Source organism: Zingiber officinale, chromosome 4B, assembly GCF_018446385.1.
Source record: "Zingiber officinale cultivar Zhangliang chromosome 4B, Zo_v1.1, whole genome shotgun sequence".
NCBI classification, from domain to species: Eukaryota; Viridiplantae; Streptophyta; class Magnoliopsida; order Zingiberales; family Zingiberaceae; genus Zingiber; species Zingiber officinale.
Window position 1 is genome coordinate 4,631,500 of NC_055993.1, and position 14,227 is coordinate 4,645,726.

A 14,227-nucleotide genomic window follows, 5' to 3' on the forward strand; every position below is an offset into this window, starting at 1 on the left:
TGCTCTTTACTTTTAGATTTTTCAAAGATATTGTTTCGAGAAGATGGTAAGTTGAGATGTGGCTGAAAGTTTGATGAAGCGAATATTCTATGTAATTCTGCAGCATAAATTGTTAGTGCTGAGCTGGGAAGAGATTTTCGGCGTTGATCTTTCAACGTTCAAGTTAATTTTCGGTGATGCGGAGAATAGTGGAAAATTATAGCTAAAGCGTGTAGAATAACGAAGTTGTGTATCTCTTTCTGTAGATGGGAATCTCTTTTTTATAGTGATGATGTAGTGCCTGTGCATATATCTCAAAATGTGCGCATATTTTCCCAAGTGTCATATGAAAAGATAAGTCAAAAAGTGTCTTTGACACTTTTCCTTAAGTGAGCATATATATCTATGATATAACAGTTTACGAGCTTCCATTGTATGATTTGCCTGTGAAACATGCTCTGTGATACAAACCTCCAAAAGAGTACGAGGAGATATATGGGTGGATTTCGCTGTAAGCCGATCGGTGGTCGCTCAACCGGGACACGCCCACTCGGTTGTGCTGCCTCTCATTCGGACGGACTTGCCTCCCGCTTGGCGGGGACGGTGGCCGAGGAATGTACTGTCTGTTTGTCTCTTAACCTCAACTTATCCGTTTGGCCTTACTCGTCCGCTCGGCCGTAACCCACCCACTTGGCCGACTTTGACTCCTTTCTTGACTTTGACATCTACGTCAATCGATCTTCCTTATTTTAACCTATCTTTAGTGAGATATCTTTTGATCACCGCATCAGATATCTCTATGTTTTATTATATTAATTTGCAAAAAAATAGTTTAACGACATTTTACAAAGATTAGTATCATTTATTAATGTGAAGAACGCTAGGCATATTATAAGAAAATTTTTACACCGTAGTTAGTTTGCATATTTATGAGTTATATTTGAAGTTCACAAATTTGAGATGAAAACTTTCCTATAAAACATTTACAAATTGCATGTATCATAAATTTAACACGAGGTAGATGGTGCACAAAATCAAAATATCTCAAACTCAAGTTACATTACATACTAATTCATCTCAACGCAAAGAATCAAAATAATTAAAATATCCAATTGAAAGGTGAATCCCTCCTCTTAGATAATAAAGTTCGAGTATAATTTAATTATCTCTGGAATTTGCTGCTCCTTGTACGATTGGAACTAAAATACTTCCACTTAATTACTCGAGCATCAAACACAACAGAGCACTTATCAGTTTAAGCAGCTACTGATTAACTAATTCAAAGGCTCAATTTAGCTGACTAATGCAAATTGGACTTATTTTCAAGAAGGAAAACATAATCGCATTGTAGAGAGAACTACAAAATGGACAACCTAGCTAGCTAGATCACACAACATTTCTCTAATGGATAAGACGTGGGTTTAAATGAATTTGCTACCATTCTAATGCTATCAACAATGACACTCGACAATTATGACACTCATAAAGTTTACAAGTGTTAGCAGAATCATATCAGTATATCCTATGTATGCATTCCAATCTGAGACGAGATTCCTTTTCATATCAGTAGACCTACGAGTTGATGTTGCGGATGAACTTTTGAACACCAAACACTACAAAAAAAAAAATAGGAATTTAGGGACGAATTTTCCAAAAATTTTCGTCGCAAAATTATTTGTGACAAAAATATATTCGTCGCAAATCAGTCGTTGCTACATTTTGCAACGAAAAAAAATTATTCGTCCCAAATTTTGCGACGAACTATAATTTTCGTCACAAATTTTGTTGCAAATGTACACAGCATAGTATCTTCAAATTTGGGACGAAATTAGATTTTCGTCCCAAATTAGGGACAAATTCTAGTTTGTCCCGAATTTGGGACGAATTTCGGTTCATCCCAAAATTCGAGTTCCCGCATTCTCAAAGTTCATCCGATTTCGGGACAAAAATTATCCGTCCCAAATTCGGGACGAAAAATATTCGTCCCGAATTTCGTCCCTAAGTTGTGGTAAATCAAAGTAAGTCAGATTTTGGAACGAACCCAAATTCATCCAAAGGTTCGTCCCAAATTAGGGACGAATTCGGGTTCGTCCCAAATTAGGGACGAACCCGAATTCATCCCTAATTTGGGATGAACCCGAATTCGTCCCGAATTTTATCCCAAAATACAATAACCCAGCACCCATACATTTTTATTTTCTTCATCCTATTTTACATATCAAATAGATTCAAATATTTATACACATCCAAACAACTACACATCCAAACAAACATTCAAACAACTTCACATCCAAACATTCAAATACATTCAAATATTTATACCAAACTTCAACACACATCATATTTATACACATCCAAACAACTACACATCCAAACACAATTCAAATATATCAACTCATAATATTTACACATCCAAACTACACATCCAAACTAACATTCAAATATATCAATTCAACAAACATCATATTTACACATGAAAACAAGAACTAGTTTGGTTCAACAACTCATAATCCAAATAACAAATACATCTAAGCATAAAATAAAATACTAATCGTCATGCTTCGGGAGCTTCATGCACCTTCTTCCATGCTTCCTTTTCCTACATCAAATTACAAATGAATAATAACTAACATTTATAACAAAATATATATATATATATATATATATATATATATATATATATATATATATATATATATATATATATATATCAATGATATCATATTGAAATAAGACATCTAAAACTTATGCAACTAACAAGTTAAATATTGTCTTGTTTTTTTAAAAAAAAAAGAAAACTAAGAAAATTAATGATTCTATAATAAAGGAAAAGTTATTAATTAATTCCTTGATGGCATCCTAAATTGAGTATTAGATCTTGTAGATTTACAAGCCTGATTATGCTCATGATAGCATCCTAAATTGAACTTGCTTTTCTTAATATGGGTTTTCAGAATACCAACAAGAGCAATTTGGAAACTACAACATAAATGAAAATTAGAAATACAATTGGTAGCTGTTATTGTTCACATGAAAAGACCCTAGAATAATTCTGTAACGTTTCCTAAGAAACTTGTATTTGGTTAGAAATAAATCTTTTCATGTTCATTTGGAGTATCAAGTAACCTATAAGAAAATTGGCTATTTAGGTGCATGATAAAAATAAATCTTTCAATGTCATGTCCCCTTGCTTTTATCTTTGCTTGTCTAATTCTTTAAATATCCTTGTGATTCCTAATAGCTACAAGGAAATCTTGGTCATTCTCTTAAAGATAATAGAGGGGTAAACAAATCAACCAAAATGGGAAATAAGTTTACTTAAATTATAACAATTCCTTTTCTTTCATCTCTTCAAGGCGAGCTTCAACTTTGCACAAAACCCACTAACTATTAGAAGATCACTTCAACATAAACAATGGAGTTTCATAGCTAGAAGAAGCAAGAAATCTAGGAAAGATTAACCAAATAAATCTAGAGACATAGTCTTAATACATGGTAATCATAATATATCAAAGACTTATATAGCAAAAAAATCTTTATGTAATCAAAAATACATGCATCAAATGTTTATGACATAATAAAAGTATTGACACGTATATAACTAAATTGCATAGATTAGTAATAGACAAATCAAAAATATAAAACATGACATAAAATGCAAAGTAGCAAGGTAAAGTAAAAATTTAAAAGAAACTATAACAATAAGTGTTAAAAAAAAATCTAATATAAAACTTACAATAATTTAACTAAGATTCACCACCATCGCCATCATCATGATCACCATCGTCACCGTCACCGGGAGGATTCTGACTTGGAGCATAAATTAACTTAAAATGTCGTAAAATCAATTCTTGATTTAGGCGCATTTGTTTCATTTCTTCATCCCTTTCATTTAAAATATCCTTCAACTGTGAAACCTCTTCAGTCAAGTGGGTCATCTGCCGGGTCTGTGAGGAGGAAGAAGAAATACGGCCAACTCTATGGGTTCTGCTCAAAGAACCCATTCCAAATATCTTTCCTCCTTTTTTTGACCCTCCACTCGCTTGTAGCCATAAATTTAAATCAGTACCAACAGATGGCTCAGACCCCTCCATATCTGCACTAGTAGAACTAGAACATCTTTGTGCTGCCTCTAGTTCATCATATTTCTCCTGTATTGTAATAAAAAATAAATTATAATTATAATAACATTAAGTTAGTATAGTGGGTACATTAATAATAGAATCTAAGGTATAAATTTAGATCAAAAATTTATTCAAACCTTGATTGCTCTAGCTCTGTCCCCGCTCCAAGTCTTATCTTTTTTCTGAAAGGTGCGGGTGAAAGTTTCTATAAATGTAGGCTCCTTTCCTAGTTCTTTGGACTAAAAAAGATGATTAAAGAAAATCAAATAGTGTCAAATAGAGTAAGAAAATAATGGGAGTGTTAAAAAATTACCAATCTGCGTCTATGCTCATCAATATTGATAGATCCTCCCGCATATGTAGCAGACATGTCTCCAGAATTAAAAGATTGATTTGTTTTATTCTGATGACTTCTTGTTTTAAACTCCTCACTTTCCCAATAATTGGTAATCCTGATCCAGTTTTCCTCAGTAATGAATGGTGATTTTTTCCCCTTTGACTTCGCATGATTGAGTATATGACGAATGTGATCGCCACATTTTTTCATGAAAATCCTTCTTATTTCCATGTCATCATTCATGTCCCAAGTGAATGATCGCTGTAATAGAAAAAAAAATAATTATTTATATATTTACTTTCATTTAAGATATAAAACAAATGAGATGCACCTTAAATTCACTCCACCATAACTCTCTAGTCGGTGCTGGAGTGCTAGTATAACTCATCGAGTCCCTCTCCAATGGTTATTCACGATTCTATTAATCTCGTGAATAACATGGATAGAATTATCGAACCTATTATAATTTATAAAAAAACATGTTAAATAATTATGGAAGTTGATAAAATAAAATATTTTAATTTTACTTACGAATCTCCACAAGGGGCTATAGACTCTCGAGTGTCTGGCCTCTCTGCAATCGAATGTCGGGAAGGAATGGAAGAGGCTACCGGGGACTCGATCGGTGAAGGTACAGCCGAAGGGGAAGGGGAAGGCGATGGTGCACAGGAAGGTATTGTTGAAGGTGTATGCGACGGTCCTGCAATGTCTGCTTGATTAGGTGGGGGTGTAGATACAGTGTCTGTAGGTGGTGTATGCTGAGCGCCCCGTCTACGACCACCTCGTCGAAAGAGATTCTGAAAATTCAAACAAATGATAAATTTAATACAAATTTGTTTCATAATAAATAATATAAAACCCAAGAACTTACCATATTTACTAAGAAAAAAGTGAATCCACGAACTCCGAGAAGACGATAAGATGTAACTTGTAATTATCTATAAAAAATATAGAGTATTAACAGATAAGATATATAACTTTAAAATGAAACAGTTTTGTATATATTTGAGACAAATAAACTAATTGAGCTATGAGTTATGGGAATTACAAATTGAAAATAAATTTATTCTTAATAAAGCAGTATAATATACGAAAAAAATATAAAAACTGACTCATTATAAAAACTCAAAGTCTTCATCCTCCTCCTCCTCCTTGTCCTCCTCCTCCTCCTCCGCATCTTCCTCCTCCTCCTCCTCCTCCTCCTCCTCGTCATCATCATCATCAATTTCAGTTATATCCACATTTATCACTATTCCGGTAGGATTTTGTAACGTTGGAATAATATATTCTTCTATATGAAATATATTAGTAACTTCCTCTTGTTGATAAGCAATGTCCTCCCAATGTTCCTCAATTTTTTTCCGTGCCTTCGTTTTACACACAGCCCACCAATCAATTTTGTCACGTTTCAAACTAGGATATGAAGCATAGAATACTTGAATTGCTTGTTGTGCCAACACAAATGGTTCATATTTTTTATAAAATCTTTTATGATTTATTTCAACCAAATTATATTGTGGATGCACCTTCATCCCTCTGATAGGGTCAAACCAGCGACACTTGAATAAAATAACTCGCATTTCTGGGCCAGGGTATGCTACCTCTATAATTTCATCCAATAAGTCATAGAAATCATTTCTTGCATCTCCATCATTTGATGACTTAACACAAACTCTACTATTCATCGTACTCTTTCCCATTCCATATTCTTGAATATAAAAATTATATCCATTTATGAAATACACTGACCATGTGCGTACCATTGCTTTCGGACCCCATGCTAGATGGATAAGCAATTCTTGCTCAATCTGAGTTTGTTTATCATGAACCTAAATTCAAATTTGACAATTATTACAAACATTCATATTAAATTCAAATTTAAGTTGACAACTTACAAATGATTTGAACCATGGTGCAAATTCTTCTTCGCATAAGCGATCAAACTCTTGTGGTGATAAGCCAGAATATAAGTTCTCAAAAATCTTAAGATAAAAAAGTTAAATTATAACACTAAAAGTTACGACATAAGAAATATAAAAAATTAAAAATATATACTAACTCATAATATGACGATACTTCTGGACAATTCAGTAAAATATATGTATGAGCTGTCCGCCATTCTTGACCAATTAAGTATCTCTCCTTACATGTTCCACTTGGTCAACCAAGATAGTTAAAATTGAGAATGAGTTTATATTGGGATCAATTGGACCTTCATCATTTCTTCATGGTCTCTGTCGTTTGCTTTGAACATGAGGCTCAAAATAATATGAAGCAAAAGTTGTTACCTCCTCCACAATATATGCATTAACAATAGATGCTTCAACATGTGCCTTATTTTTGATTTTTTTTTCTTCAAATGATATAAGAATCTGATTGCAATAAAACAAATTATATTAGATTAATTATATAATAAAATGAGTATATTTTTATACATTAAATTTGTCGGAATATAGCAGATGAAAATTTTACCTTTCAAATGGATACATCCATTGGAAATGGACAGGTCCTCCAACTCTAGCCTCGCATGGCAAGTGAACCAAAAGATGTTTCATGGAATCAAAAAATGAGGGTGGAAATATCTTTTCCAAATTACACAAAATAATTGGAATGTCTCTCTCTAACGTCTCCATGTGTGAGTGTCTCAAAACAGTTGAGCAAATATCATGTAGAAAAATACTTAACTCTGTAATTGTACCCCATACAAAATTTGGCAATACTTCCTTAAAAGCAATAGGAATAAGTCTTTGTATAAATATATGACAGTCATGACTTTTCATACCAATCAATTTGTATTCTGTCATATCAACACATCTTCCAAGATTAGAAATGAAACCGTCTGGAGATTTTAAAAATTTCAACCATTCACAAACAACACATCTATGATCTTTATTCAATGTATAAACTGCTTTTGGCTTTGGTTTCCTACTATTTTCATCGACATCAAGAGTGGGTCTTTTACAAATCAATCGCATATCTTTTCTAGCATTGAGATTATCTTTGGTTTTCCCATTGATATCCATCACTGTATTTATGAGATTATCAAAAACATTCTTCTCAATATGCATTACATCGAGATTGTGATGTATTAAATGACTATACCAATATGGCAAATTCCAAAAAATACTCCGTTTTATCCATTTATGTATACTTCCATAATCATATGTTGTACCATGTGAGTCTTCAATAACAGATGAAAAGTGTAGCACTCTGTACCAAATATCTTGACCTGTCAATCTTAATGGAGGAGGTGTTTTTTCAATTCTATTCCTAGTGAATTCATCTTTATTCCTTCTGAACTTATGATTTAGTGGTAAAAATTGTCTATGACAATCAAAATAACTCGGCTTCTTCCCATGTTTCAATCTGATTGATTTTGATCTCTCCATACATATTGGACATCCTAAGATCCCAGCAGTACTCCAACCTGATAGCATACCATAAGCTCGAAAGTCATTTATGGTCCAAAGAAGAGCAGCTTTCATTATAAACATCTGATTAGTATGCACATCGTATGTAGAAGAACCTTCATCCCATAATTGTTTCAATTATGCAATCAAAGGTTGCAAATAAACATCTATTAACTTCTTCGGATTTTGCGGCCCAGGTACAACCAATGTTAAAAACATATAAGGTGTTTTCATGCACATCCCCGGTGGAAGATTATACGGAGTTAAAATAACTGACCAACATGAATAATTTTTCCCTGATTTGCCAAATGGAGCAAATCCATCAGCACAAAGACCTAATCTAATATTTCGAGTCTCCTTTGCAAATTCCGGATATGTTCTATCAAAATTTTTCCACACCTCTGCATCTGATGGATGACACATTAGTCCATCTTTTGTTTGATGATTTGCATGCGACGTCATATGTTCAGCAGTTGTCTTTGATGCATAAAGTCTTTGTAACCTAGGAGTTAAAGGCAAATAAAACAACTAACTGTATGTCATGAAAATATTAGCTAAAAAAATAATTTCGTGACATCATTATGATCAGAAGATCGATACGAATGCATAGAAATTTGTTCCGCGCCATTCCGAGCTCTATAGGTCTAGTTTTTATTTTTTGAAAGATTTTTTTTTTTATTTTCAAATATTTACAGTTTGGGACGAACTCCAGAGTTCGTCCCAGATCTGGGACGAATTTTGGAGTTAGTCCCAGATCTGGGACGAATTTTGGAGTTTGTCCCAGATCTCTATTTTCTTAAAAATTCAAAATAAATTCTTTCGAAAATAAAAAACTAGCCTAGAGAGCTCGGAATGACATGGAACAAATTTCCATGTGCTCGTATCGATCTCATGAACACATTAGTGGCCTCAAACATTTTTTCCTCTTAACAAAAATAGATCCGTAATTTTCTAATATCAAAATGACTTTACCTTTTTCAAAACAACTCTTATTTTTACTAAGTCATAGGTTCTATCAATTTGATATTTTCAATTTAATTATCGCTAACTATATTGGGTCTTTGAGTTCACTAATGTGGTCTTGAGATCGATACGAGCGCATAGAAATTTGTTCCGCGTCATTCCGAGCTCTATAGGTCTAGTTTTTATTTTTCGAAAGATTTTTTTTCGATTTTTTAAATATTTACAGTTTGGGACGAACTCCAGAGTTCGTCCCAGATCTGGGATGAATTTTGGTGTTTGTCCCAAATTTCTAATTTTCTTAAATTACAAAATTAAACGATAAAAATAAGGATGCATGACCTAGACATCTCAGAATGACACGAAACTAGTTTCTATGCGTTAGTATCGATCTACTGATTGCAATGATGACCCCAAACATTTTTTCCACTCTATATTTTGGGGTTCATAAATTTTTTTATGAACATTTAAAATAATAATTTTTGAAACTTTAAAAACCTGAAAATATTAGCTAAAAAAATAATTTCGTGTCATCATTATGATCAGAAGATCGATACGAATGCATAGAAATTTGTTCCGCGCCATTCCGAGCTCTATAGGTCTAGTTTTTATTTTTTGAAAGATTTTTTTTTTAAATTTTCAAATATTTACAGTTTGGGACAAACTCCAGAGTTCGTCCCAGATCTGGGACGAATTTTGGAGTTCGTCCCAGATCTCTATTTTCCTTAACTTCGGTAAATTTATGTTTGCGACAAAAATATTTTTTTGTTGCAAATCTCGTAAAATTTCCAATGAATTTTATATTTCGTCCCATATTTGCAACAAAATTTTCGACGAATCAATGTTTGTTGCGATTTTGCGACAATTATTCTTTCGTTGCTGTTTTCGTTGCTAATTAGCGACGATTTCTCCATTCGTCGCTAAATTCGTGGTAAATTTGCGACGAAAATATTTTATTGTAAATTTTCATCCCTAAATAACAGATTTTTTTGTAGTGAAAAGGGTTCGGCAGATAGTCCAATCTTGCACCAAATGGACAGCTTATGCAGTTTTTAATCACTCTCAAATCTAATTCACGTTCGCAATGCACTTCAATTTGACTTGAATAAATCTAAAATATATCTAAAATAGTCAACAGTAAGTCATAAATTATAATACATGATACCCAATAATAAATGTTAAATTATAATAATCATATAGATATTATCTTCCCCAGTATGTCCTCACCATCCATTCTAGTCATTTATATAAATAATAAACAAAAAAATAAACTAATTTTCTTTTACTGGGGAAGAACGGAATCAGTTTACGTTGCCAACCACGGGAGGGCTTATGCGTTCTTGCTATTTAATTTAATTTATTCAATATTTATGCAACAAAGTATTCCATTAATTCAAGAGATTAACTTAAGCCATTGTTTATTAATATATGCGTGTGTTTAACTATAATCCGTTTAATTTATATTCCTTTTTAAGCCCAATTTGTTTCAATTATCCGTCTTTATTTTCTATTTATATATTAATATTTTATTTATTTAATGTATATTGATGATCCTTCCATCGTCGCTCCTTCAAACTCCCACACGAAACGCCGCCTCCGGAAACACATGAAGAAAGGCGGCGGCGGCGGCTTCCGCCACCACCTCGTCGCCGCGTTCACCGGCTTCGTCTACCGGCGCTCTGTCCTCGCCCTTATGCCCCCTTGCGTCCTCTTCCTCACCTTCCTCACTCTCTCCTCCTCTTCCTCTGATACGACGACACTCGCCGGAATCCTCCGTCCCTTTTCTTCCGATGGCCTCCCCGCCGCCGGGATCGACAACCGGAGCCGCATCGCGATCTGCCTCGTGGGCGGCTCCCGGCGGTTCGAGCTCACGGGGCCGTCGTTGGTGCGGCACCTGCTGGGGGAGTACCGGCAGGCGGATGTCTTCCTCCACAGCCCGCTCGATGGGGACGCGTACAAGCTGTCGCTGCTCAAGGCCGTCGCCCCGAGGATCTCCGCCGCCCGGATCTTCTCCCCGCGGCCGATGCCGGTGACCGAGGCGCACAAGCGGGTGCTCACCGCCACCGGCTCGCCTAATGGAATTCAGGTCACTTTTGCATGGAATTTTCTTCCTTCCCTTTTTTATATTCTCAATTTAAAAATAATAATAATAATAATAATAAATATATGAACTGCCAAAATACCAAATGAGAGTAGTTCGGATCCTTTGTTCTTAAATTTTTTTATCCCCGTGTCCCTTGTCGATCGGACGGGTTAGATTATATCTCAAGGTAATTTAGTCCGTCCGATCGGCAGGGGACATGGGAACAGAGAAATTTAAAGGCAGAGGATCCTGCCAGATTTCTCTGTCCCCGTGTTCCCTACCGATCGGACGGACCAGATTACATCTCAAGGTATGGGCAGAGGATCCAAACTCATACCTCTCATACGAGTTCCGATCCTCTATCCTTAAATTTCTCTGTCTTCGTGTCCCCTTGCTTATCGGACGGACCAGATTATATCTCAAGGATGTCTTGCACATCATGATGATACTGTACACATCTTAAGGATGTCATGATACCTTAAGATATAATCTGGTTCGTCCAATCAAAAAAGATATGGGGATAAAAAAATTTAGAAACAGATGTTCCGAACCAGAGAGCTATCCCACTACCTTTGAATGCACATAAAAAATAAAATATTTTTTCTGTTTTTATTTATTTATTTTTGCATAAAACATCTGGTAAGTTGTTTAGTGCAGTAAACTTGAATGAAATTGCATAATGTTTTAATGACTAATTTATCAATCTGTCGCTAAATCGATTAATGATATGCAGGGTCTGTTGCAGTACTTCAACCTAGTGGAGGGCTGCCTGCGGATGATCAAGGAGCACGAATCTCGGCGCAACTTCTCCTACGACTGGATCGTCCGCACCCGCCTGGACGGTTACTGGTCGGCCCCGCTTCGTTCGGAGGCCTTCCGCCGCGGGGCCTACGTGGTCCCCGCTGGGTCTCGCTACGGCGGCCTCAACGACCGCCTCGGCGTCGGCGACCGCACCACCTCCGAGGTCGCCCTCTCCCGCGTCTCCCTCCTGCCGCGCCTCGACCGCGCCGGACTACGGCTGCTCAACTCTGAGTCCGCCTTCCGCGCGCAGCTGGCGTGGTCGCGGGTGGCGTGGCGCGAGGTCCGCGCGCCATTCTGCGTGGTGAGCGACCGCCGGTACAGATTCCCGCCGGGGGCGAACGGGGTGCCAGTGGCGGCGATGGGGAGCCCCGGCCCGCTGAGCGGGGCCAAGTGCCGGCCGTGCGAGCCGGCATGCGCCGGGAGCTGCGCCGTGAAGGCGGCGAAGGTGCTCGACCCGAGGTGGAGCGGGACGGAGTGGCGCGACGACAGCTTGCGGCTGTGCGACGCCAGCCGCGGGTGGGCGGAGGGGTGGGAGCGCGTCTTCGACCGGGTGGCGGGGCCGGAAGCCGCGGCGGAGAGGAGGAGGGTGGCGAGATTGGACGTAGTGAACTGCGCCAAGGCTTTTAAGGCGATGAGGGAGAAGGCGGCGAGGTGGGAGTCGCCGCCGGCCGAGGAGATATGCCGACTGGGGCTTGTGCGACGGCCAGCAAACTCCACCACAAAGTTTGTATAGTCGATTGGTAGTGCAGTTGGTGGAGGAGATTGAGAACCAACTATATAAAACTTACTGTGTAATAATTGTAAAAAATTATTATAAGTTACAAAAACAGATCGATAACAAGAAAATCGTTCTACTTGAAACAATTAATGATCCTGCAAACATTCAGAATAAAAAGATCTTGGCAAAACATCTTGCATCCAGAAGAGTTCGAACAATCTTTCAGAACTTGTTCCACACAGGCAAATTTGGAAAAGATCCTTAGGATTGGGTTTTAGACTTTTTGGCTGGAACATCAGGTTCTTCACTTTCGTCTGAAGAGGAGCCTTCTACGACTTCGTCAGGGACATCGGTAGGTGCATTGTGCTTTGTGATGTATTCTTTCAGGATAGTCATTGCCTGCTCTTTCATTGAAGCAAGCTGCTGCGAGAGAATGCCGGAGTTTGAACAAATGGAGAGCTTCTCCGAACCTAGAGATAGGGTAGCTTTCACTTTGGGTTCAGAATATGAAACATCACGAAGTTCACCGTCCATCCTGAAAGATCTGCTTACAACATCACAGAAACAAAATGGTTAAGTATTTGGGTTAACTGCTCTAAATATTCGATTACATTTAGATTTGCATGTAATATCAAGGCTAATGACACTGCATATCTGTGTCAATGATTTTCTAAAACTAGGAGGTTTTACTATAACACAAAACATATTTTATCAGATTTTCAAGTACAGTTATAGTAAAATAGGAGTCTGAAACAGTAAATCAAGGTAATGGAACATATAAACAAAATTCTAGAGAGCAGCTAGGAAATTTGAGACACAACAAAATAGGTGCATTGAATGCTGGAAATCCAATATCCCATGAATTTGCACAGCCTTAACATGAGCATGGAGAAGAAGAAACTAAACAAATGTAACTTACAGATATAGCAATCCAACAGTTAGCTACAAAATTCAATAACAGCAGAGGAAAAGTTTCTAAACAGTAGATTAGGCAATTAACACTGACCATAGAACCAATATAATCTTTAATTTAATTCTTCAGACTATGCTCTTAAATCTACTTTCTATCTATGCTCCAACATGTAGCTGTGATCAAAATTTCAAATAGAGTGAGTTAAACTGCAGTTTAATATACAGTATACACTCATGTTTTAAATTATGATACTTAATATTGATTTATTTAGAACTAAAAATTTGTTTCAAGTAAACATAAGAAATATTGTCTGTCTTTCTATAGCGGATGCTATCTCATACATATGAAGTAAAGACAGAATTCCTACCTTTGAAAAAAATGACAAGCATTTGCTAAATAATCATCAATCAGTTTACTAGAATTCAAAATAAATATATTTCGAAAGCAGAAAAGATAAGCTCAATTCAATGGTAACTAAGAGCATATAAAGCTACGCAATTTGCAGGGTTTACAATTGTGAGAAGCTAGGCAAGCCATACTGGTAGAGCACAGAAAGCATTCCAACTGCCCTACCCTTCTTTTCTAGCTTGGAATGCCTCAGTCGACTAAAAAAGCAGAACAAATTTATCCACAGGAGAAGAGTACAACTTAAAGAGTAGCTCCAGACTCTGGATCTCACAGTTCCATGTTGGTTACAACCTTAATGGATATGACCACACAATATCAACTGAAAATCCACAACCATGCTTGAACAAGCACTGATGCAACACAACATGATGTTCATGCAAGGTCTCAGGAGAAACGAACATTTCTATAGATTATGCTGATCTTGAAAACACATTAACGAGGTTTATACACAAAATGACAAAAGATACTCCAAATTATACTTAACAGAGTCAGTG

General features: G+C 36.5%; 1 protein-coding gene across 1 annotated transcript; it reads left to right on the top strand.

Annotated features, from left to right (window-relative positions):
- The first annotated feature begins 10,347 nt into the window (after window positions 1-10,347).
- On the top strand, window positions 10,348-12,427 carry LOC121977265. Its single transcript, XM_042529852.1, has 2 exons — window positions 10,348-10,896; window positions 11,627-12,427. Exons 1-2 carry the CDS (start codon window positions 10,348-10,350, stop codon window positions 12,425-12,427), a joined length of 1,350 nt encoding a protein of 449 aa, XP_042385786.1.
- The last annotated feature ends 1,800 nt before the right edge of the window (window positions 12,428-14,227 follow it).

Coding starts and splice junctions, on each gene's coding strand:
- LOC121977265 (XM_042529852.1), top strand. CDS start 10,348: ATGTATATTGATGATCCTTCCATCGTCGCTCCTTCAAACTCCCACACG. Junction 10,897..11,626: donor GCTCGCCTAATGGAATTCAG/GTCACTTTTGCA, acceptor AATGATATGCAG/GGTCTGTTGCAGTACTTCAA.